Below are 23,955 nucleotides of genomic sequence, written 5' to 3' on the forward strand. Positions count from 1 at the left end.
GCGGCGAGAGGGAGGGAGAGATATCGGTGGGCCCTTTTATTTGCTTCCAGGAATAATTAATGGCAGCATGAAAAAAGATGACCACGGAGTTATGAAAGGCCATCAATAAGTAAATTAATCACAAAGGATCTGGGGGTGTAAGAGGTGCTGCCTGGCATGGTTTTGCTGGTGTTTCTCCATGCCCGTAGCATGGGGCTGGCAGACCCCAGGGCTCCCCACCACAATACTGGCACATGGCTGCCCCTGGCACCAGCCTGGGCATGGCAACACTTGGGACAGTTCATATAACCCTTGAGCAGTGTGCTCCTCGTTGTCTTTAATGCTGGAAGTATCAAGATTTTCATCTCTTGCCTGTAGGACTTTCAAGAAAGAGAGTTGCCCCCCTTGAAGTGAACTGCTTGATGTCCACGAAGGTTTCATGTCTCCAAAGAGAGAGACAGAGAAATATGAACAGCCTGGCACATTTTAAACATCCCCATTACAGATCTCTTCCTCTCTTTGCTGGCGAACATTCATTTTCTGAGCTCTCCTCAAACTCTTAATGATGGCAATGCAGAACTTGAATTTCTCAGTGTAAAAAGGAACCGACGAAGCAAATTATATCCACACCCAATTTCAAACATTTCCCCCCTCCCATCCCCAAACAAATAAACCACCGACCTTCCGGCTTCCTTCATACTGCTCATGTGCCATAAAGGAGTGTATAAAGGCGCAAACTGGGTATCTTGTTTATCTGGCGGATATTTAGAGACACCTGGACCAGTCCAGTGCCTGGACTATGATGAAGAACCTGAAGCACCATTTGGGAGTTGTGGCGATCCCCTGCCCAACACAATGGGTGTTTTCACTCCTCACAGACCTCCCCACTGTCTTGCAGAAGCCAGCTGAGCTGGACCGGTGGGGCATGATGGGTCAGAGCCGCTGCACCTTGCCTGCCTGGCAGGGGCTGGAGCGGGTGTCCTTGGAGATTCTCTCCCCAGGCTGGGTAAAATACAAGAAATCAGAAGGTTTGGCCCCAAAATTGCAGGATGGCAGTCCCCCGTTTAATAGCAAAGTGCTTAGGGTCCCTTCTTTTGGCTTAGCTCTTAGCCAAATATGAGTTTCTCAAGAAGCTCTTTGAGTTTTGGGCAAAAAATGACCATATGTTTCATAGCCCACCATGGGGAGACCAGTAAAGTCCTTAGACAGAGGACTTGGATGGCATCTAAAGCAAATGTCTGCTTTCTCTGATCTGGAGTATCTTCTGGCGGCACATTATGTGTCCTAAGCCTGATAGCTGAGCACTCTGGATCTGCAGTTTGGAGACAGTAAGCTTTTTAAAAAGTGAAAAAAAAACCCCACCTTATATCATCAGTAAGTAACAACTTCAGGGACCCCCCCACACACACACACTTTTTGCCCACACGAGTGGCTTCGGTGAGGCAGGCTGTTTCCATTCATGGGTTAAGCAGTGCCTAGAAGCACACATCCCAGCCATACAACAGAGGGCAGAGCCCATCCTTCAGAAACTGAGGGGGTTTTGCTGTGGGTGACTTAAATCTGTAGGAGGCTCCAGAGGGCTGTGCAAGGCAATAGGTTTTTCTTTGCCTCTCCATCAGCAGCTGAAGTGGAAGAGGAAATCACAGAGTTTACACTTCTGTTGACACAGCTCTGCTGGATGCTATGCTTCATAGCCAAAATTCATGACCAAATACGTTCTCTGGGTCCCACCCGGGTAATGGAGTTACGTGCTGAAGTGTAGAGCAGTTACAGCTGAAAGCAAAAGTTGAGTTGATGCCAGAGAAGCAGCGCTGGAGGCCTTCCAGGAGCAAACAGCTCGTAAATGGTAAGGAAAGTCAGCAGGACATGAGTCTGCCAGAGGCATGTCCAGCTGCACAGGTAGCTCGGTAAGAAAACAAGGCCACCTTGGCATGAGAGGGCGTGGGATGGGTGGCCTGATGCAGCAGAGGACAAGTGCCAGGGAGCTGCATGCTAGGAAGCTCCCTAGCAAAACAGCTCTGGTTACTGGGGGACAACCATGGCAGAGAAGTTTCAGGAACCTCTGGGGACAGAAGGGGCCAAACTCTCCTGGAAGCCTTAGGAGCCCTCTGGGCTTTGCTCCAGCTGAGCTCCTTGGTGGAACGGGACATTCCCCTTCTCCTCCTTCTCACCTGCATGTTCTGCTGTGCTGTGACTTGGGTGAACACAGGCAGTTTCTTCTAATTAATGTCTCAGCTTCTGCAGTGCCCCCAATTCCATTCTTGGTTTTGAGCACTTTCAGAAGTTAAACTTACCTTCCTTGAAAGAAGGGGACAGATACTCGCTTGCAAAGGGATGGGAAAAATTTGAACTATTCACTAAAACAAATAGTTTGTTGCCAGGAAACTGGAGTCAGAGACCTGGGAATCCCTTTATAGCCCTGTATTTCTAAGTTGACGTATCATCTATGTTGGGACGACACCCACTGGATCCCCCTGCAGATGCTTTCAGAGTATGTGAAGTACAGGAAAAGAGAGGATGAAAATTCACAGATGGCTCTCATTTCATGTTCACACAGATGTCTAGATACAGATCTGTAGCATTCAGCAGGCCCCAGTACAATTAAACATTGGCAAGATGGCAGGTAACAGAAATTATTTTCCCATTGTTCCTCGTGTCCTCTAATTATAATAATATCTAACCTACCATAATATCTATCTAACATAATATCTGTCTATAACAGATAATCTATCTAATGTGATACCTAACCTATTGGTCAAGGAAGAGGTTTTTATTCAATTCCTCACATTAATAAAAGTGCATCATTCCCTTTCTTAATGTTCTTGTGTGTTTCATAGAATCATAGACTGGTTTGGGTTGGAAGGGACCTTTAATGGTCATCTAATCCAACCTCCTGCAATGAGCAGGGGCATCTTCAACTGGATAAGGTTGCTCAGAGCCCTGTCCAACCTGACCTTGAATGTTTCCAGGGATGGGGCATCTACCACCTCTCCGGGCAGCCTGTTCTAGTGTTTCACTACCCTCATTGTAAAAAATTTCTTCCTTATATCTAGTCGAAATCTACCCTCCTTTAGTTTAAACTTCTAACTGCTCATTTCCAACCTGCGGATCTCTAGCACTTGAGCTGAACCAAAGACAACTAGACAGATGCCAAATGTAACATCTGGACTCATCTGCCTTGTGGCGCTCCTGCACCCAGCTGTAACAGGCAGGGTTAGAAAGAAAGCACTTGTAGTGCTCTTCCAAAAGAAGAGAACAAGCCAAACAGAGCACGTGGACCTTTCCTGCTCTCAGCATTCTTCTTCCTTTAGTCAGCCAGGTATTTTTTGGCAGCTGTCGCAAGCTCATGTAATTTTGCTTTTGAGTCAGATCCTGTTCCCCTGACATGCCTTGTTGCCTTCCATGGAGTCACAGCCCATCCTTCAGATAACTTGCACAGAGCTAAAGACCTTTGTGAGAGAAAAGCTGCCTTATCTCTGGCATTCTTTGGAAAGGGTCGCTCCTCGCTGCAGAACATCCCTTCCTCTGCAGACAAGTTTTCAGCCCTGGAAACCAAGATTGCTTGTGGTCTAATTTTTCCATGCCATGGTCTGACCATGCAAACAGAAAAATCTTTCAGGGCTACAGGACTTACTTGGTCCCTTGCCTCCCTGAGTGACAGAAAAGCCAGTTAGGGCTTCCAAAAAGGGCTTGCTTGTAAGCAAGGCCTTGGAGAACGTCCTGCTGTAAAACTCAGATGCTGGAAACTAGGGTCATAACCATGATCAGGTGGGTCTCAGGTTTTTTAAGATCACAGTTCTGCTTTTAGGCATCTCAAGTGGAGGATGGGTAAAACATGGACAGCGGAGGCCTTCTGAGCCTCCAAAGGCATTTAAGCTCCTAAATCAAGCAGGAGTCAAGAGGCACTAGCATCCAAGATTTTTCCTTCTTTTTCCACAGTTTGAAAATGAGCCAATGCCTATCATGGAGATTGTCAGAAGTGATACAAAGAGCTGTGTAACTGTTAACTCCTGTGGTTTCTTTCTTCAATTACATATTAGGGAAATTCCAGTCCTCACCTAATCTAGGGAAATTTTTTTTTGTTATTTGTAAAAAGTAAGAACAAGAGAGGGAATTTACATTAGGTCTCGGTGAGAATCACCTCCTATCAGCAGTACCAAAGAATATTTATTCTAGTTTACAATAAAAATGTGCTTATGAACCATAAATTGCAATAATAGAAAAAACCCAAACCACTCATTTTTCATACATAGTAAGTACAATATATTGTTTCTGTGTCCATTTTTTTTAGATCTTCTTTGATCCTCATCAAGATGCTTATATATATCTATAGATGTAGAGGTAACCACCGTGAGCTGAAAAGGGGTCTCTAAAAACATCTTGCGCAACAACTCCTAGGAATGTAGTGACTCAGAAGAAAAAGTGACTTTTTCTTATCAGGAGTGTATTTCTTCCTCCAGGATTTCAATCTAGAAAAGTGATCCTTTTCTGTTCCCAGTAACAACACCTTGCTCTTCCAAAGCCAGAGCAGCACTTTGGACCTCTCTTTCATTTTTGGTCACTCCCTTGCCAAGCTCCCAACATGGTTCCAAAGGTGTTTTCCATTCCTGAAGGCTTGGCCTCTGCCGACAGCTCCGGCCAGTAAAACATGCCCCACATTATCTCTTTGCCTGTGGGCACATGCTCCTGAACTGGGGCAGGAAAACACGGCCCCAACACTGGTCCAAGGAAAGCAGCTCCCTGAGCAGGGGCAGCCAGGGCTGACACGGTGAGGTCTCAGCAGCCCCAGCAAAGTTCATGGTGGTCCAGGGGCTAGGGGGTCCAGCCTCCTTCCATGCACATCCCTCCTCAGGCATCCTACCGTGGGCACCTGAAAGGCCACCTCCTTCCCCTCTCAGCCTAGGAAAGTGATCCTATATCCCCCATGGGCTGGGAGCTGCCATCGCATGGTTATCCTGGTGCTGGCCCCTTATGCATGAGACAGCAAAATTCAAGTGTAGCATGAGAAAGGAAATGCAAGAAATAATTTTCCTGTCTCAGAGATAAGAAATGAGGCCACTTCTGCAACAGGAAGAGGAAGAGCTGGGGCTGCAGTGCCAAGTGCCCTTGGGGGCAGGAGGACACCCAGCTCCCCTTTCCTGAGCCGTACCTACTGCCTCCCTGCCCAGAAGGAGCCCAGGCCCAGCCAACGCAGGCAGCAGTGCCATTCATCCCGACCTGGCAGCAGCCTGTGCCCCGTGTGAGGTTCCTGTCGTCGGTGAGAAGCTCAGACCAGCCTGTGATTTGCTCTGAGGTCCAGAGCAAAGGGAGACCCTGCTGAGAAGGGCATAGGTAAATGCACCACGGCTGCTTGCAGAGCCCGCAAACAAATGAACAAAAAAACCCCCCAACAAAACCAGAAAAAACCCCACACAACAGGAAAGAGTGACACCTCAGCAGCCACAGCTCCTTTCCAGCCAGGTCCCTCACAGTGTGCCACCATGCCACTCCCTTTCCCAGTCACCCAGCCTGCCCAGCCCACCAGTCCCTTCCTCCCAGCCCAGGGAAAAGCAAGGGCTGGTGTGAACTGTTAGGAGCACGTCAGCACAAACTGATGATTCATGCTGGAGGAATCAGCAGCATGGTTTTATCTGGCTTTAAATGTTTCAAGAAACAGTTCTGACATTTAATCTCAGTATATTTTTCCTTTGTGAACATCACACCCTCTGTACGTTGTTTTATGAAAGACATGAGACTCTGCTTTCTCCTAAATCAGCATGCACTCAGATCCCTACAGTAGTGCTCTTGAAATTCATGTCAGTCCTGGTTTAGAGGCTCTCAGACTGGGTCCCAGCTGCTCACTGCCCTGGGACCCTACAGCATCAAAAACCAAAAGCAGAGTACTTGTCTCACAAAGTCAAGCTCAGTATAGTGGCACCTCTTCACTCGAACAGAAATTTTCTAAAGTCATCGAGAACCTGCTCAGATGACAGAAATCTTCCTTGCTGCTGTCAAGATGCCCACTTGAGAAGCCACAGAAGCAAAGGTCAGTCTAGATTCCTACATCTGTCCTAATGAATTCAAAAGTGTTAGGGAATATTCCTGGGCACTGCAGCTCCATCAGCTGGGTTGGTAAAGGGTTAGTATGGTCCACAGTCATCTCTTGACTTGGGCCAGCTACTGCTTGCCCAGGGAAGTCCTGGGCATGTTTGAGAGTTGGTACAAGCAAGGGACTGTTCCCAGGATGTGGTTTGGGTGCAACCAACTTGTCCTAGAGGGTAACAGAGAAGTTGTCTGCATATGGGCCATGTGGTGACAGCTGGCCTCAGTGCTGAGGAGTGATCTGGGACATGCTCAACTTACAGGTGTAGATGTAGTCTCAGATTCATAAATGGCATTGAAATCACATAAGCCAGTTGGGAAAAGGCATTCCTTCATGTGCTTTCGTAGGAAGTCCTGGATAGCTGGAAACATGAACACACTTAGCGAGAAGTTCCAGGGGATCTACTCTCTTCTCAACAGGAAGGCAAAAGCAGGAGAATTGGACTAGATACTCCAGCTGTGCTGAACTTACAGTATTGATTTCTGCCAGGAAGCTGCACAGAATTGAGCCCGTGCAGTTGGTAGGACTGAATGGCTGGGGTAAGGACAGCTGCCAACACCCATCTGCCAATCCCAACCTGCTGGCACACTGACCAAGAGCAACCTGAGTCTTTGCCTTCCAGTAGGGATTTGCTACCGGTTTCTTCACAGCCAAAAGTGCTCCTACTGCAGCATCTCTGTGCTGTGGGGCTGGAATGGACATGGGACATGCTCCAGGAGGGTGTGCCTTTCGCATTAGGAAGGTCTGGACCACAGCTGGTCACTCCCAATCTGCAGCAGAGCCCAGCTGTAGTCCCTGTTCCACCTTGTGCTGCTCAGCAAGTGCCTTATGTTCACTGCCTGCATTCCCCAGCCCTCCTCTGCTTTGCCATTTGTCTGTCCCCATCACTTCTCCCTCTGGGGAGACACTACTGCTCTGTAACTGCCCTGTGGGTGGATTCTGGGTCAAAGTCAAGGGGATCAGAGTCAAAGAGAATGAATGAATGAATGAATGAATGAATGGGGAAGGGAAGGGAAAGGAAGGAAAGGGGGCAGAGTGGGGAGAGAAGAGAGGAGAAGAGAGGAGAAGAGAGGAGAAGAGAAAAAGAAGAAAGAAAAGGAAAAGGAAAAGGAAAAGGAAAAAAAGGAGAAAGAGAAGAGAAGAGAAGAGAAGAGAAGAGAGGAAAGGAAAGGAAAGGAAAGGAAAGGAAAGGAAAGGAAAGGAAAGGAAAGGAAAGGAAAGGAAAGGAAAGGAAAGGAAAGGAAAGGAAAGGAAAGGAAAGGAAAGGAAAAGAGAAGAGAAGAGAAGAGAAGAGAAGAGAAGAGAAGAGAAGAGAAGAGAAGAGAAGAGAAGAGAAGAAAAGAGAAGAAAAGAAAAGAAAAGAAAAGAAAAGAAAAGAAAAGAAAAGAAAAGAAAAGAAAAGAAAAGAAAAGAAAAGAAAAGAAAAGAAAAGAAAAGAAAAGAAAAGAAAAGAAAAGAAAAGAAAAGAAAAGAAAAGAAAAGAAAGAAAAGAAAGAAAAGAAAAAAAGAAAAAAAGAAAAAAAGAAAAAAAAGAAAAGAAAAGAAAAGAAAAGAGAAGAGAAGAGAAGAGAAGAGAAGAGAAGAGACGAGAAGAGTAGAGAAGAGAAGAGAAGAGAAAAGAAAAGAAAAGAAAAGAAAAGAAAAGAAAAGAAAAGAAAAGAAAAGAAAAGAAAAGAAAAGAAAAGAAAAGAAAAGAAAAGAAAAGAAAAGAAAAGAAAAGAAAAGAAAAGAAAAGAAAAGAAAAGAAAAGAAAAGAAAAGAAAAGAAAAGAAAAGAAAAGAAAAGAAAAGAAAAGAAAAGAAAAGAAAAGAAAAGAAAAGAAAAGAAAAGAAAAGAAAAGAAAAGAAAAGAAAAGAAAAGAAAAGAAAAGAAAAGAAAAGAAAAGGCCGCCCAGGATCGCTCGTTACCAGCGGAGCACCACGGCTCTTCCCCGCCGGGGACCCGCGGGTGCTCGGTGTCTGCCCGGCCCGGCCCGGCCCGTGGCTGCGCTGGCGCGGCGCGGCCGGCAGGTGGCAGCGTCGCCGCGGGAGGTGCCGGGGCCGAGTCGGGCCGTGGGGGCGGGGCGGGGGGAGCCTCAGCCTCAGCCCCCCCCGGCTCCGCGGGCAGCTCCCTGCCGGCTCTGCGGCCCGTCCTGCGCTCCGAGCCTGATGCCTCCGGGGTTAAGAGCGAAGCCACCGGTGTTTTCCATAAGGGGATTTCACCCGGCTCCGGTTGCGTTGTGCCAAACCCGACGTACTCCATCGAATTACTGCCATCAACATCTCTCCTGCAAAGGTGAACAGCAGATATTAGAGCTGGCAGCGAGAAACGCGCCGCCTCCTCGGGACTGCATTATTGCCTGATCTGACCTCTCGAGTGGGGTTGCCTTGGCTGGCACACCCTCCCTCCCTTCCACGTGCTTGTGCCACCAGGGATCAGCAGGAGGAGTTTTGAAACCGCTCAGAATCCATTTCCCGCTGAGCAACACAGTAGCACTGAGCAGCACAGTACAATGCCACTTGTCCTCCTCCCTCTGCAGGTTTTTTCCCCTTTCTTCAAATATTTGTTGCTGCTGTGATACAAGACATCAGCTGTTGCTGTCCTGTAAAACACAGCCGCATGGAGTAGAACCTGCAAACGTCTGTGGCACCATCTGGAGAGCCATGGTGGCACTAAAGAAAGCCATTGTATGTCCTACACAAACCATGCTCGAATGGCTAAACAAATCCCTCCTCCTTACTTTTCTATCCTCAGATCTCCACACATATTATACCCCTGGTATCCTCCTTCACAGCTGCTCTCCAAGAGTGTGGTCCAAAATCCATTCACATTAGCTCTGTCGGCTGCAGTCAGCTTTGGACCATGGCCTAGGTCTCCTTTGCTGGCTCTTGGCTTTATGGCTCTTCAATGCCCTCACTTGGAACAGTCTCTGCCCATCTGAAGGTTCTCTTTCATCAGATTTCCCTTAGTCCCATTTTGCTCAGGATGCCTCGCTACACAGGGTGAATGATGGCTTCAGAGAACATATCTGGATGTAGCAGGGACCATCTAAGAGACAGCAGAAGATGGGGAGATTACTGGAAAAGGGGGGGTATGTCCTGGAGTGTCAGCAAAAATATAAAGGTGGCCAACAGCCAAGATGTATTAGGCCTCAAAGGGAAACTTAAGCAAGACAAGGAAGTTCTTCAGCTGGACAAGGCAGGAGAATGACAGTGAGGAGAGCATCGAACTGGTATATGCCCTAAGTAGATGAATGTATTACCCCAGTTTCAAACAGGACAGTACTGGTGGGGAGAGGTGAAGGTGATGGCAAGGGGACTCCTCAAAAATAGAGCTGGGCATTTTCAAAGGCTCACCTCATCCAACTTCCTTAGTTACACTGGCTATAGTCATGGCATTGCTGACAGGGCTACACCTAACCAGCTTCTCAAGCTGTCCAAATGCTTGGAAAACAGGACTTGCAAGGATCAAGCTTGTCTGAGCAGCCTTCACTTTCTTCTCATACACATGGGCTTGAGACCCGCTCCTCAGTGCTGCAATTGCAACTTTCCCCTCTCTCAGGATCCTCATGCAGAGGCTGTACTAGTGGAAGAAACCCAAGGCCGCACAGTGAACATCCCCCTTCCCCAGTCTCACTTTCCACAAGGAGCTCTGAAGCTGGTTTCACCCATCTCTTATTCTCTCGTATGGATTCGTCCCTAAGCAGCAGTCTGTCTGGGCCAGAAGCATGACTAACATCCAGCAGAGAAGTTAGGAGGGGTTAGAGGAACAGAAGTGCCCTGCAAGGACTTCACAAGCTGTTGGGTAAAATCACTTCCCACAGATTTTACTCCCTCTCCCCACTCTTCTAGCAGCTGTGCTGCATCCATGGTCTTGTGAGTTGCTCTCCTCTGCCTGCCTCCCTGCCTCCCTGGCCCCCAGATCTTACAGGAGCATCCAGCTCCTGCTTTGTGTCAAAGCTGGTGCAGATACAAGTGCAGGGTGAACTGTTTCTGAAAATGAGAGAGATGGCACTTTTTGCAGGACATTGAGTATTTTTCTTGGATCGGTGAGCTGAGCTGTCTCATCCAGCTCTTCATGTTTGCTCCACAAACAGCAGGCAGAGAGGTAGCACTAGCACTTCAGATTAATGTGACATGCCACTGCACCCTTAGACTGGGATGTGACTTCTTTCTGGCTCCTTCCTGTCCATCGGTGCTCCTCAGCTCTGCCCTTGTCTGAGAGTTACTCCATCTGCATCATTGCTTTCTGCCCTGGCCTTCATTCCACGTAGCCCTGAAGGAGAGAGGGAGGTTGAAAGCAAATTGTGCCTCTTCTCTTCCTCTCTGGCACTCTTCTGGCCCCCAGCCTCAGCTCTTTCCCTGTGCCATGGAGGGAAGTGCTGTCTCCCTGGCTGGCTTTTAGCTCCTGCTGCATCCTCCTCCATCTCCCACTCCAGGCTCCATAACCAGGCAGAGCGCCAGGCTGGCATTACAAAAGCATGCAGAACAAACACCACATTTCCCTCAGTCCGACTTCCCCAACTTGGTGCTGGCATGGCTTGCAAGTTCCAGCTTGCTTCTTCCTTGGTCTGGACCTTAACCTGTAAATGTTGTCCCGATCCTGAGCTTCCCTCTCCCCAGTGAAGAATGAAGCCCTGATATTATCTAGTGACCACATTTGGAGAAGCACAGACACTGAGATTTTTCCGACCAGCTATTGCTGCTCCCAGCCCTCTGTCATCTAATCGCAGGGACTCCACTGGGAGGGCAGGATTTTTCAGACCTTCCGTGAGCAGTGCTGGTGTGTGGCTTACCTCATTTCTCAGGCCCGAGCTGAGAGGATGGGATAAAAGCAGGCATAGGAGCTAATGGGACTTTACTGGAGCAGGACGTAAATCTGCCACCCCAAATAGATTTTTATCTCCCACATCTTTGTAATTTTCCTGACAATTTCCAGTGCCTACATCTAAAGCAATTGAGATGATTTTTCCCAGGAACTGTGAGGCAACTCTATGAGATGTTTTGCCAAAAATAGTTTTATTTAGAGCCCTGGGCAAGCTGGACTGTGTGTACCTGATCTGTACTGATGAGGGACAGTCAGAACAAACCCTGCATATAACAGTGAATAAACACTAGTGCAGAGAAACTGCAAGAAATTGGAATCTCTGCTGGAATTCCAACACTTTCCCTTAGTGCATGCACCAGGAAGAATGTGGGGGCAGCCAAGCCAACCCCATCACATCACAAGAGGGAATTAAGCTTCCGCAGGAAAGGTGCAAGCTGCAATTAACAGCTAAGTAAAACACACAGAGCACCTGGTTTCTGTATCATGGCTTGTTCCCTAGAAGCAGAACGGCATTCCCAGCTAATGAGCTCATTGGCATCATAATCCTTTAGCTGTTGAGTTCTTGGCACTACATCAGTTACCTTTTTCTTCACCTTTCTCCATTAATGCCTCCCTCTGGTTTCTCCCCGTAACAAACTAAACTGCTTCAGCCTCCACTTGCCTCTTCTCTGACCCCTCCTGCTTTCAGCTGCCAGCTCATCCTTCTGCCTGCCCACTCCTTGATGGTGTTGCCTTCCATCACTGCTCAGAGTGCTGTTCCTCTACTTGTCTCGTAGGCCCACCCTCTCCAGCTTCTGCTTTTTGAACTCTGGGGAAACTGCTCTTGTTCATGTCTCCACTAGTCTCTAATTAGCTTTTTGATGCCAGAGATTAGGAAATTCCTTTTCTTCTCAAAATCTTGTCCTTTGGCTTCTTGGGAGGCTGTTATGAAGAGAAGCTGTTATGAAGAAATACACTGTCGTGTCCATAGGACAAGAAACCATAGGTGATAATTGCAAGACTGGTTGGATGTTAGGAAAGTGCACTCATGGTAGGAATAATGATGCACTGGAACAGAGGAAGTTTGGGAAATCTGCAGCTTTGTAGGTCTTAATGAAGGGGACAGAACAATATGTCCGGAGTGATCCTGCTTTGGGCAGAAAGATGGAGTAGAAACCTCGGTGGTTCCAGTTTCAGTTGTCTTTTTGCTCCTTCTGGGAATGCTCCCAAGGAATTCCCATCATTCCCATGTAAGTGTCATGCAGCATTATGGTCCTTTTCTCTGTCTTTACCTTCACCTAATCTCATGCACAGCTCAAAGTGCTGTCTTGTACACCTGCCATCGGATGTACATCTTCCTATGTGAAGTGAAACTGTCTCACTAAAAAGGTCTATGGGATGAATATAATCAAACCATAGATGATGTGGCACAGAGGGTGAAGCTGTGAGCAGGTTTGCAATCACAACTCCAGGAACCAGCTGTGACTTTAACAACTACTTTTACCACATTCACTCCAATGTAAAGGATTTAACACCTTCAAAGCAGGGGGGTTTCTCCTCGTCCCCCTTTTTGGCAATTTTCATTCTTGGGATAAACATTCAGCTTACAGAGTGGACTAAAAAAAATCAAGACTTGCTATTCTGCCAGCTTATCTTGAGCAATGTCACCTCACGCAGTCTCACCCTTAGCCAAATACTGACTCACCAAGAAGGGGTTAGCAGTGGAAAAGGAGAGAGGGCAATGACAGATCAGCTCTCCCTGCTGGAAGCTCTGCGGGGAGTGAGACACGTATTTTGAATCAGAGGGACCTGAGCAGTTGTGCTGAAGTGTATTTAAAAGCCAGGATACAAGGAGTCTGCTTCACTACCACTTGCTACAGAGAGTTACAGCCTCCTCTCCAGGAGGGGCTGCGTTCGAAACACGACTCTGGAGCCCTACGATGCCGCACCCAGCTGAGGCTCCTGGCAGCTAACTGTTTGCTTTTCCCTGGAGAAGGGTTTGGGCCCAGGGAAGTGGGGTTCAAACACAGGCCTCTGCATAGCTCAGGACCAGGTGTCCCTTCCCCAGCTCGACCTTGGTCCTGAGACAGCTTGGTCTCCTGGCACGGGCTGTGGGTACCCTCCGTTCTCTCCAAAGGGAGCTTCCTGTCCTGGTTCTGGCTTCTTCTTACCCCAGTGAAGTCACTAATCCCTGCTTGCCGCTGTGCAGTGCTTTGAGGTCTGTGGGGAATGTCCCAAACAGGCACAGCTAAATTTACAAAGGCACATACTGCCTCTACTCAGATAAAATACCAGCATGCTACCGGTCGCTCGTGGAGAAAACTGGTTTCCACTATCCACTATCAAGTCCAGCCCTGCAAGTGGAAACACGAACCATCATCCCCTCTGCTTTCCATGCCTGCTAAATGTATTTTACGCTTGAATCCTTAGCATACTGTGCCAGATGCTTTTCTGCCCCTGGGTCTGGGTCAAGGGACAGGGAGGACATGAAGCTGCCACTGGCACCAGCTCATCATACGCAGACCAGCTCTGTCATGAAACAAAGCCCAGCAACTCCCTCTTTGCCAATGCTTTCAAAGTGGGATGCTCCACACCTGCTTGAGATGCTTGGCCTGTTGATCGAGTTCACCCTCATCTCTCAAGTTTCTTCCCTCCCAATGTATTTTTGGCTCATCCATGAGGAATATGCCTCTTTGCCAAGACACCTGCCTCTTGTGCCCAGTGGATACTGGTGGATGGAGCCAGGCATCAGGGCTCCTGTGAACATGGGGTTCCACCTAAAGGCACGTCGGTCAGAGGCAGCGCAACCGCACCCTCTCCTCCTTCCAGGGGTGCTGCTGCTATTCAGATGGTTCCTGGAACAATTCCTGATACAAGGCAGCAAGTGCGTGGGGCCTAATAGTAGAGGAACCATGTGTTTGAGTTTCCTACTCCATGAACGAGGCTGGCCAGGTCTGACTCATCACCGAGGCATGCTGGGAAGAGAGAGGGACTCAGCTCATTTCCTCTGCGTTTTATTTGTCCCTGCACATGTTGTGATCCCAGAAGCACTGGGAAACAGGAGCTGCACACCAGGACAGCAAGTGGTGGGAGGAGAGGAGATGGAGAAAGGCAGAAGCTAAGAGAAGCCTTGTCTCCATGCACTTTCCCCTTTGCTCCACCATTCTTTCTGCTTGCAGCTAAAGCACTGCTAGGGCACATTGGTGCTGGCAAGGTGCACAGAAAGATATTGTAAAGAATGCTGGAACCCAGTGGGACAGGAGCAATGAGACAAATGATAAATGAAACTAAGTAGTGGATAAATGAAAGTAGGTAGTGTTCACTACTAACATGGGCACTGCAGTGTTTCCACATTTCATTGTCTAGATACTAAACCAGACACATTCCTGACTGCTATAAAAATATCCTTGAAGATTGGTCATTCTTATCCCCATCCAGGGTAGAAGACAGCAGGGAGGGAACTGCCTTTCTGCATCACAGTTTATTGGAAGCCATGTGTGTGCATGTGTGTGTGTATATAGGTTGCCCACACTTACATGAAAAACTCTCATAAGAGCAACTCTATAAGCCATCAGGAGTGAAGGGAGCCCAATGACATTTCTTTCTACTCCCAAAGGAAGCCTTGAAACACAACACTTAACTCCCAGCCAACTCTGCCCCATGTGGAGGCCAGATCATAAGCAGGAGACCCTGTTTTGATGGTCCTTGCAGGGCTGGCGTCCCATCCCTGGTTCCACTTCAAAGCACTGAAGCCTTGCTGAGCAATGTTTCTTCTCTCAGCCTACAACATCTCTCCTCAGCCACGGTCATGGCAGCAGCAGCAACTACAGTGTGGGAGGTAGCAGGCTTCAGCATTGGACTGGAAAGACTTTCACACCTTAAGTTAAATCACTGCTTTCAGAATTGATTTATGGGCATAATTATTCACATATGGAGGGATTTTCAGGCAAACGTATGGGTTTGTAGTGGAGGAGACAAGCACAGTCTCCCAATCCTACCTTTCATATGGCCATCACTGCGGGGTCCTGTATGTGGGAGGTAAAGCAGGGTTAGCACAAGGGGCACTGCGGGAGCTCCTGTTTCCCTTGCCCAGCCTCAGCCAAAGCATGGTGGTAGCGTGGCCCCAACAGGGGCTGCTGGATGCAGCTTCTCAGATGGCAGCAAACCAACAACCATTTTGTGGCAGGATCTGGCCTGTGTGTGACAGCAGCCCCCAGCTCCTAGCCAGGGTTTGCCTAGCTGTATGCCATTCACATCAGACGCTCAGCCCTGCTTGGAGAAAGAACAGGGCACTAAATACTCCCTGCCTTGTGGTCCTTCGTGTAATAACAGTCAATATCTCGGTAGCACAGGAGCAGAGAAGAAAGATTTCACTGCAGTGTTGGGGGATTCATCTGAGAAAAGCAGGAGCAGTAAAGCTGCATCAAGTTCTGCAGCCTCACTGTCTTGCCCTGGACCTGTGGGCAGAACCGATATCTCTGTAGTTCCTGGTGCTGCAGATGCCCATGCCAGGTGCACTCGGGGAGGGGAAAATTGCCCTGAATCTTGCTCAGCTTTTCTTTAAAATAGTTAACACTGAATACATACCTCTCCCACACACGCCTAAAGGACTTGAGTATTACCGAAGAAGAAAATAAAAAGATATCTCACACTTTTCACCTCTTGCTTAATTTTAAAAGTCAGGATTTTTAGAATGTCTTGTGGAAACCCTATCCTAGGGTTAAAGGTGATTAAATATAAATTATGAACTATTTCATAAGAGATGGATGTCTCCCAGGAAAAATGGATATGTCTGGACAACGGGTTTTGGTGAGGTGACATGGCACAAGAACTCTAGCAGCCTTATAACTCTCCATGTCAGCTTTGCCTTTCCCCAGCACGGTGCAGGGCTGGCTGCTCTACCAGGTGAAGGTTACTGTGAACCTTTACCTCTACAATGTCCCAGAGCTGTCTTGATTCAGTTAATGCTATTTTTTTTTCAGTTGGTGCAGTTGTAAAAAGGATGAATACATATGTATATAAAAGTGTTAACACCATAAACATGTAAATTCTTTGAAGACGACTTTATTAATTAAAACTAAACCATGCAGGTCTGATTCTACTTCCACTCATAAAAATACCTTGGCACTGTGGTCAAACAATTCATATCAATTCTGCAACTTCTCTGTTTTTACAGCATGCATGGAGAAAATCGATACTGAATGTGTTACACTAGAGAAAGGACAGGCAAAATTTCAGCCACTGTGTATGCTGTTTACCCAGGGCAATGCACTGTATGAATCTTAGCAGATTGTCGCAGTATTTGGTGTGATAGACATCCTTTCTGCAGCTAGATCTATTTTTATAGTGGCTCCCAAATTGCAATTTCAATGCCAGACATTGTAAAAGGTACGTGGAAGTTGTTCCACTGTGTGACAGGTTGATGCTAATAAATAGCGATGAGCAATGCTGAGGTTTAAAAATAGCTTTATGACCCCCCAAAGTTTGAGAAATGTTACTTCAATTAATGCGGTGCTTTGCTTCTTAAGCAGAACAGCTTTATTTGAATTTTGCTCATATAATCATTAGTAAAGTTCTCACTCATTGACTGCGTTTTGATGAATAAGGATATACAGGTTTGGATGATAAATTTCTCAGGCAACTTGCAGGAAAAATGACCAGAAATGTCCCTGTTTGCACACACATCTTAATGCCCCCAAAGAAAAGAAATGCAATAGACGAATTACGCCTTCAGCTCAAGTCTCCACCTAATTGTTAGGTCTCGTGTAAGATGGAAAAAAAACCAAAGAGCTGTGGCAAGCTACTTCCTCTCCCTCTCGCTTTCAGCCGTGGGACTGGGAACATCCTCTGGGCAGGGTGGGACAGGCTCTCCTCCTCCCCCCACGGCACTCCCGGCCCCGCAGCCCGGGGCGGACTGTGGCCGTCCCCGAGGGATGCTTGAGGGGTTGTTGCTGCCTGGGCGGGGGAGCAGATCCTGAACCACTCCGTCGAGGAGAGAAGGTAAATCCGCCTGACCCACAGCAAACCCGGGCAGCTCCTGCTTCCTTCCAACAGCTACTTTCTGTTTCCAGTTTTGGTTTGATTTTTTTTCCTCACTTAGTTGAATTTCCGACGCTGTTTTAGGCGGTCACTGGAACAGCTCGTTTCCCTTGTACAAAATGCCTGTGGCGACGGGGAAGATGTTTCTGGCAACAGACGGGCAGCGTCTGAAGAGAAGGCAGGATGGGTCCGGGACGCTCGGCGGCGGAGCCTCCGCTGCCCGGCTCCCCGCAGGGAAGCGCCCGGCCGGGCTCTTGCCCCGCTTCAGCCCGGAGGAGCCAGGCCCTCCTGCACGCTGGGCCGGGAGCTTGTGCTGCAGGGAGGTTTCTTCTCTCCGACGCAGAGTCCGAACTTGTGAGAGAGAAGAGAGGCAGAAGCTTTTCCCCAGAGGCAAATGTCCCTGGGACCAGCTCTATCCCGTCGGACACGTCCCGCTCTCGGCTCACAGCCCGATCTGCCTCTGCCCCCTGGCCAGGGATCACCCACGGATTTTCTGCCGCATGCCCGGGCTTGCACCCACCCCTTCGGGAGGCGAGCGTAACCCTGCGCGCCGCGGAGCCCCCGCCACCCGCCGCGGAGCCCCGACGGCCGTGGAGCCGCTGGGGGAGCCCGGAGGAGTGTCTGGCTACCTGTGCCGGTCATCGGGAGCCGGTCACTGGGGAAGACAAATTCTGCCCGCAGGACGCACGGGCTTTTTTTTTTCCCTTTTTTTTTTCTTTTTTTTTTTTTTCCCCCCAAAGGCAAAAGAAAACGAAACAAAACAAGTTCCAGTTTCCAAATAAGGAATAGTCCTGGGGAAGTAGTCCTCGGTAGAGCCGATGACACGGGGCCTCTGGAAGGGATGGGGACGACGGGGTGCCAGCCCCGGGAAGGTCTGGGATGCTCGGCTCCGCGTCCGCGCTTGAGCAGCGCCGGGCACGGCGGGACCGACGTCCCGACCGGGCAGCCGTCTGTGGTAAGGCGGCGTGCGCTCGCTTCTTCCCCGGTTTCCATGCCGCTCCGTGCACACAGGATTGCACACACCGTCGGTGGCCGCCCTAGATCCGCCTTCCCCGGGGGAAGCTGCCCCGGAGGGTCCGCTGCGGCGCGGGGTGCCCGGCGAGAGTGGGGCCGGGCTCGCCGCCATCCCGGCGTCTCGCTGAGGCCTCCTCCGGCCCTACGGCCCGCAGAGAGTCTCTGCTACAGCCGAACACCCTTCATTTAATTTTCGGAGGACGGGAGTTTCGGAGTGGTGGCACCGAGTGTCGCCGGGGGAAGGCGGAGAGGGTCGGCCACGGTATGGCACGGCGGCGGGGAGCCGGTGCCACCCTCTCGGCCCTCTCCCCGGTCCCATCCACTTCCCCGGCCCGGGACGTGGGGCTCCCCGCGGCTCACCGAGTGTCCTGCTGCCTTCTGGGGGCGAGGCTGGGGGCGAGCAGGTCCCTGGCGGCCCCCGAGGACAAGTTCCCGGGGGGGCACGACTGGAGATCCTCCTTGCCCTGCAGCTCCCCGGAGGACACCACACAGTCTTGCTCGGGGTCATTGCTGTTGCCCGCCCCTCGCTTTTTGTCCTCTTCCTTCTTCCACTTCATCCGCCGGTTCTGGAACCAGATCTTGATGTGCCTTTCGGTCAAGTTCAACATGACGGCCAGCTCCACCCGCCGCGGCCTGGAAATGTACTTGTTGAAGAGAAACTCCTTCTCCAGCTCCAGCAGCTGCGCCCGGGTGTACGCCGTCCTCGTCCGCTTGTTCTCCTCCTGTTCCACCACGTAGGATCCCCCTGGAAAGGAAGGACAGTCAGCCCCGGCCCGCCCGCCCGCCCTCTCGGGATGCGGGGGCCACGACCCACACAGCAGCGCGGCGCGGGGGACACGCGGGGGGAAGCAAATGGAGTAAGGGGACGGCCTCGGGGAGTCCCCTCAGCCGGGCACAGTGAGGCGGTGCTGGTGGCAGCTGTCAGGACTGCTGCTATTTTATTTTATAACAATTTTGGTTTTTTTATAATAATTTGGTCGAGGTTTTCAGGGAAACGCCGTCCCTCGAGCCGGGGGAGACGCTCAAGCGCCACCGTCTGCATGCTGCCGAAAGCTCCAAAGGATCCAGGGCCTAGCAATTTCTCAGATTCGAAAAAAAAAAAGAAAAAGAAAAAGAAAAAGAAAAAGAAAAAGAAAAAGAAAAAGAAAAAGAAAAAGAAAAAGAAAAAGAAAAAGAAAAAGAAAAAGAAAAAGAAAAAGAAAAAGAAAAAGAGGAAAAGAAAAACCCGCTCAAAAAGTCAAACCAAAACAAAACGGAAAAAAACCCCAAATTTAAAAAAAAAAAAACAACAAAAACAAACAAACCCAAAGCAATAACAACAAAAATTGGTTTTCTTGTGTGACACACACTCACAAGCAACCAAACAAAATATAATTTCAGATATCTCACGCTCCTGGTAAACGGCCCGGAGGAGAGGCCATCCCGCCAGCGGAGGGCCCACGGGCCGCGGGCGGTGGGGTGCCGGGGAGGCGGCGCGGCGGGGAGCGCGCTGCCGCCGGCGGGCAGGGCGGGAGGGCGGGCGGCTCTCCCCGAAGGGCCTTCGGATGGAGCCGCCGTCCTTTGCTGAAGCCGCAAAAAAGTGGGGAGAAATTTCACGGAACAGGAGGTAGAGGGCCGCGGGGAGTCCCGTGGGATATCGCCACCGAGCAGCCCTGGGCCCACGCAGGCTTCGACCCTTTCCCAGCCGTCGGGACCCCCGCGGGAGGCAACGGGGCGGGCACCGGCGCGGCTGCCGGGCCGGGAGCGGGACCAGGGCCGGGAGCGGGACCGCAGCCCCTCCGTTTCCCCAGGTTGGTGAAACCTTGGATTTGTCGTTCGCGGAAACAGAGGCAGCCCCGGAATCTCCATTCGCAGCGCGGCCGCCGCCGTCCTGCGTGGCTGTAGCCCGGGTGGTACCGGCAACGGCGAGCGGGGCCGAGGATGGGCACTGAAACTCACGGCTGCTATTGCCAACGCCGGGAGCCATGCTTTGGGTGGCGATATCATCTGTAGGGCACGGTGGTTTAAACAGCCAGACTGAAACAGCCATTTCAAGAGAGCTACGTGGGGTCTCCCGCCTCTCATCTTCCTATTCCCATGATTTTTTTATATATATATATATATATAAAAAAATATAAATATAAGCCTATGTATATAAACTTATGTGTGTATATATTTAAAATGTATATTGAAATATTTGTACATACAGAAAAATGTTCATCAATACAAACCTGTGCATATACACCTATGTATATACACTAAAATATATATTAGAATAAATGTATATGCATAAAAATGTTTGTAGATATAAACTTATGTATATACACGTATGGATCTGAAAAAAAAATGTTCTTTTATGGTAAAGTAAACTAGTGCTGCCAGGAGGTGGAACACTGGTGGGCTGCCGGAGGACCGTGGCCGGCCGGGTCCCGGGGCTCGGCGGACCGCACTCCCCGCCGTGCCCTGCCCGCAGCACGAGGCGACCCCCGGGAGGTGGCTGGCAGCCCCCTGCGTCGGTGGCCCCGCGGGCGGCGGAGCCCGGAGCCGGGCACAGCGAGTGTCACCGGGCCGGGCTCGACTGCGGCCTCTCTGGGCACCTTTTCCCGGCAATAACAACGCAAAGCTCCGCAGAATCCATGGACACCACAATCCCAAGGGTTTCCATAAAAAATAAACCCTTAGGCTATATAGTTCGCAATATATACCGTCCAAAATATACTGGGGTTTGGCTACGAGCGTTATGTATAGCATAGCGTTGTGCCACTTTCGCTCTCCGGGCGTGCACCGTGCACCCGCGATAGGAACAGCGTGCGTGTGTGCTTGCACACACATCCCATGCACAGCACAGCCCTTGCCTGGACCTCCCGGGTGAGCTGGGAAGAGCGGGGAAGAGTTTTCGGCTTTTACGGGAAAAGTTTCGTTTTGCTGCCCGTTTGGTCATTCCTCAGGTACGGAAGTCAGAGGAAAAAAAGGGTAGTTTGAGAGTTTGGTTTTATCTTTTTTTTTTTCCCCCTTCCCGAAATTCATTCAACCCAAGGAAAACGATCTGATTTTTCTCCCTGCTCGCCCCCCCGGCGCAATCTCTGCCGCCGAATCCGCGGCGTGGGGCAGCGCTCCTCTCCCCTTCCCGGTGGATGCGCCCCCGTGGGCACTGGGGACTGTCGCCTTTCCTTCCTCCCCCCCCGCCTCCCCCCGCCCTCAGGCTGCCCGATGCAATTCCCAAACTATTTCATGGTGATTTTAATACTCCAGTCCTTTTTTCAACTGTCTATTTGAACAAAGCCATTGATATAATATTTGCCGTATAGGCGTGACAAAGGCGCAGGACACGATAACATTGTGCAGGCAGAGACAGAAATATTGTTAGGCAGCGGAACTTTCTGCCTAGATAGAGTTTCTTCCCGTCGCTGGCAGCTCTGTTTCGTTTGTGCATTGTTTCCCGTGCTCTGGGTTTTCAGTTGGAAAGGTGCAATTACTGCTAAAATCCACCGGGAAGCACGAGGGGGTGGGATAGAGGGGCCGGGATGGGAAATGGGCTCTGCCGCCCGGGCGCCAGGGAGAGCCGAGGGGCAGCGGGTGAAGGGGCAAGGCGGCTGCCCCGGGGTTTCGGGGGCTGCTCCGCGGCTGCACGGTCCGCGCTGGGACGCGGGAAAGCCGCGTTGTGCCCTGCCCTTGCAGCCCTGCCAGCCGCTTCCCCGCCCGCTCCACCCCGCGGGTGTCTCCGCGCCCCCGGCCTCGCCCTGCGCGGCCCCGTCCCCCACGCGGAGCCCACCGCACCCGCGGAGCGCCTGCACCGCGGAGACCCCCTGCTCGGCGGGGCGGCAGCGCCCGCGCCCCCGGGCGGCAATTAGTTAATTGGTGAAAAATAATTCGTTAATAATTTCTCAGGGCTCGGGCAGCGCGGGGCGCGGCGAGCCGGTCGGCGGGGCCCGGAGGGCCGGCTCCCAAACCCGGCGTTCAACCCGACGGTAGCAGCCCCACAGCAGTAGGTCTTGGGGGGCTGGCAGGGGGGAGGGAGCGTCCCGGGGAAGAGACCCTCCAGGACCTCTCCACGCTACACTCGAGCGGCGGGAGCAGGGCCGGTGCAGGGGAGGGTTCCTGCCCGCCGAGAGGGAGAGAAGCGGCGGAGCAGCGGCAGAGGGAGGCGGCGGGGCTTACCGGTCCACTGTCCCTTCCAGGCGTGCGATTTGGTGGACTTCATCCAGGCGAAAGGCACCTGCACTCGGGGCTCCTCTATCGCCCCCGTGTCCGCCCCGTCTGCGAAAGGCAGCGCGTCCTGGTGAGGAGGAGGTAGATGAGGGTGGTGGTGGTGATGGTGATGATGAAGGTGGGAGACCCCGGCATCCTCTGTGATGGGGGGCACCTCGTAAGGTGAAATGTCTGGCGGGCTGCCTTGCTCGAGAGCACTTAAGGCGCTGGGGTAAGGAGTCTGCTGCTGCCTGCCCATGTACAGGCAGGCGGGGGGGCTGGGGTTGTAATCCTGCGCCTGGGCTCTCTGAAACGCACACGACTCCTTGTAGAGCTGCGCCGAGGCGTAATACTGCTCCTCGGTGTTCATGGTGAGCGGGGACGGGGGAGGGTCTCGCAGCTTAGGGACACATAGGGCTGCTCCCGCTCCCGGCGCCCGGGATGCCTCTTTGACAGCTCGCCGCCCCGTCGGGCCCCGCCGCCCTGCCCGGCTCCCGCTGCCTCCCCATAGGCGCCGCTCCCCCCACGTGAGCCCTCCCGCAGCCCTCCTGGGCGGGGCGCGACCCATAAGAGGCCACACGGGGTGGCTCCAGACCCGCAACCCCTTTCCCTTAACCGGACAGGTCCCGGGACCCCCCGAATCCGCCCCGGGGTGCCGCTCCCTGATTTGGGGCGAGAAGCCCCGCGGTGGGGGGCTTGCGGGGCCGGGGAGGAGGTCGGGGGATTGCCCTGACGTGCGGGGCGCTCCGGGGGGTATGGCCCCTAAACCCACCTTTTCCTTCCCCGTGCTGCTCCCCCAGCTCCCCACTCCCACCAGAGAGGAAAACCCTGGAGGGGCCGGGGTGGTGGCGGAGGTGGGAATACGGCTCCTGGAGGGGTTTGGGACCCGGGGACTTTCGGCTGCAGAGGCATCTCGGCCACGGATGCGGCAGTGGGAGCGGGTATTCGGGGACGAGCAGGGTGCACTGGGGGGTCGCTCCCTTGGGGGGAGCAGTGTGCCGGGGCCCCGAGAGAAGGCAAGGAGCGGCTTGCTGCCTGTTCTCCCCCTGCCCGGGGGGATGCGGCCGGTGGGGACCACAATGCTATCACCAGAGCGAGCGATAGGCAGCGGATTGTTTGTCCAAGGGGTAAATTTGGGAGCCTTCCCCGCGGCTTGAGCTGCAATGTGTTGACCCTCGGAGATAATCTGCTCGGAGCTGGTGCCGGTTGACTTGGTGACGAGGCTATGAGGAGGCGGAGAGCTACCGAAAGGGACAAAGATCATTTCCCTGCCTCCCTGCGCTCGGCCCGGCGGCCGCTTTCGCCGGCTCGGGGGCAGGCACGCTTCCTATTTGCCCGGCCCGCCTCTTCTCACCGCCTCTTCCCCGGGCGCCTTCTCCCGGCACCGGGGCTTCGGCCCGCCGCCGTCGGGGCGCGCAACCGCGGCTCCGTCTAGGGCGGCCGCGGGGAGCAGCGCGGCGGGCCCGGGTGCTTCGGTTCCGCTCGACTCGGCCCGGCTAAGCCCGGCTCGGCTCGGCCGGTGGCGATGCATCCCCCGAGCAGGTGGGGCAGGAGGCTCCCGGTACGTCGCTCCCGCGCCCGGTTCCGTGGGATCATAAACCCGCCCAGTCCATTACACTTAAAATGAGTTTCCGTTCTGAACCCACGCGAGTCCCCCGTCTCTTAGAAAGCACACTGAGCCTTTGATTCAATATTGAGCCATTAAGCGATTGCTTTCCCAAGCCATTTAACAGCAGCTCTTATGGATAAATAAACAAAAAAGGCTGTAAACCAATTATAGTGCGGATAGTGAAAAAGTATTTTATTAGTGGGAATTACCGATAGACATCGCTGCTGCTCGGGCTCCCCCCGCCCGGCGCCCTCCCTTTCCATCCCCTGGCATGCCGGGC

At 51.7% G+C, this 23,955-nt stretch overlaps 1 protein-coding gene across 1 annotated transcript; it reads right to left on the reverse strand.

Moving 5' to 3' along the window:
- Positions 1-15,911: 15,911 nt before the first annotated feature.
- PDX1 (pancreatic and duodenal homeobox 1) lies at positions 15,912-22,448 on the reverse strand. Its single transcript, XM_054842707.1, has 2 exons — positions 22,037-22,448; positions 15,912-18,644 (listed from the first exon to the last, which is right to left on the reverse strand). Exons 1-2 carry the CDS (start codon positions 22,434-22,436, stop codon positions 18,256-18,258), a joined length of 789 nt encoding a protein of 262 aa, XP_054698682.1. The 5' UTR covers positions 22,437-22,448; the 3' UTR covers positions 15,912-18,255.
- Between the last annotated feature and the right edge of the window lie 1,507 nt (positions 22,449-23,955).

Source organism: Grus americana, chromosome 1 (assembly GCF_028858705.1).
Source record: "Grus americana isolate bGruAme1 chromosome 1, bGruAme1.mat, whole genome shotgun sequence".
Taxonomy (NCBI): Eukaryota; Metazoa; Chordata; class Aves; order Gruiformes; family Gruidae; genus Grus; species Grus americana.

What these genes read in the sequence shown, in the direction of transcription:
- PDX1 (XM_054842707.1), bottom strand. Translation starts at nt 22,436, where the DNA reads ATGAACACCGAGGAGCAGTATTACGCCTCGGCGCAGCTCTACAAGGAG. An exon ending in CTGGAAGGGACAGTGGACCG is followed by an intron (nt 18,645 to 22,036) that starts GTAAGCCCCGCC and finishes CTTCCTTTCCAG; the next exon opens with GGGGATCCTACGTGGTGGAA.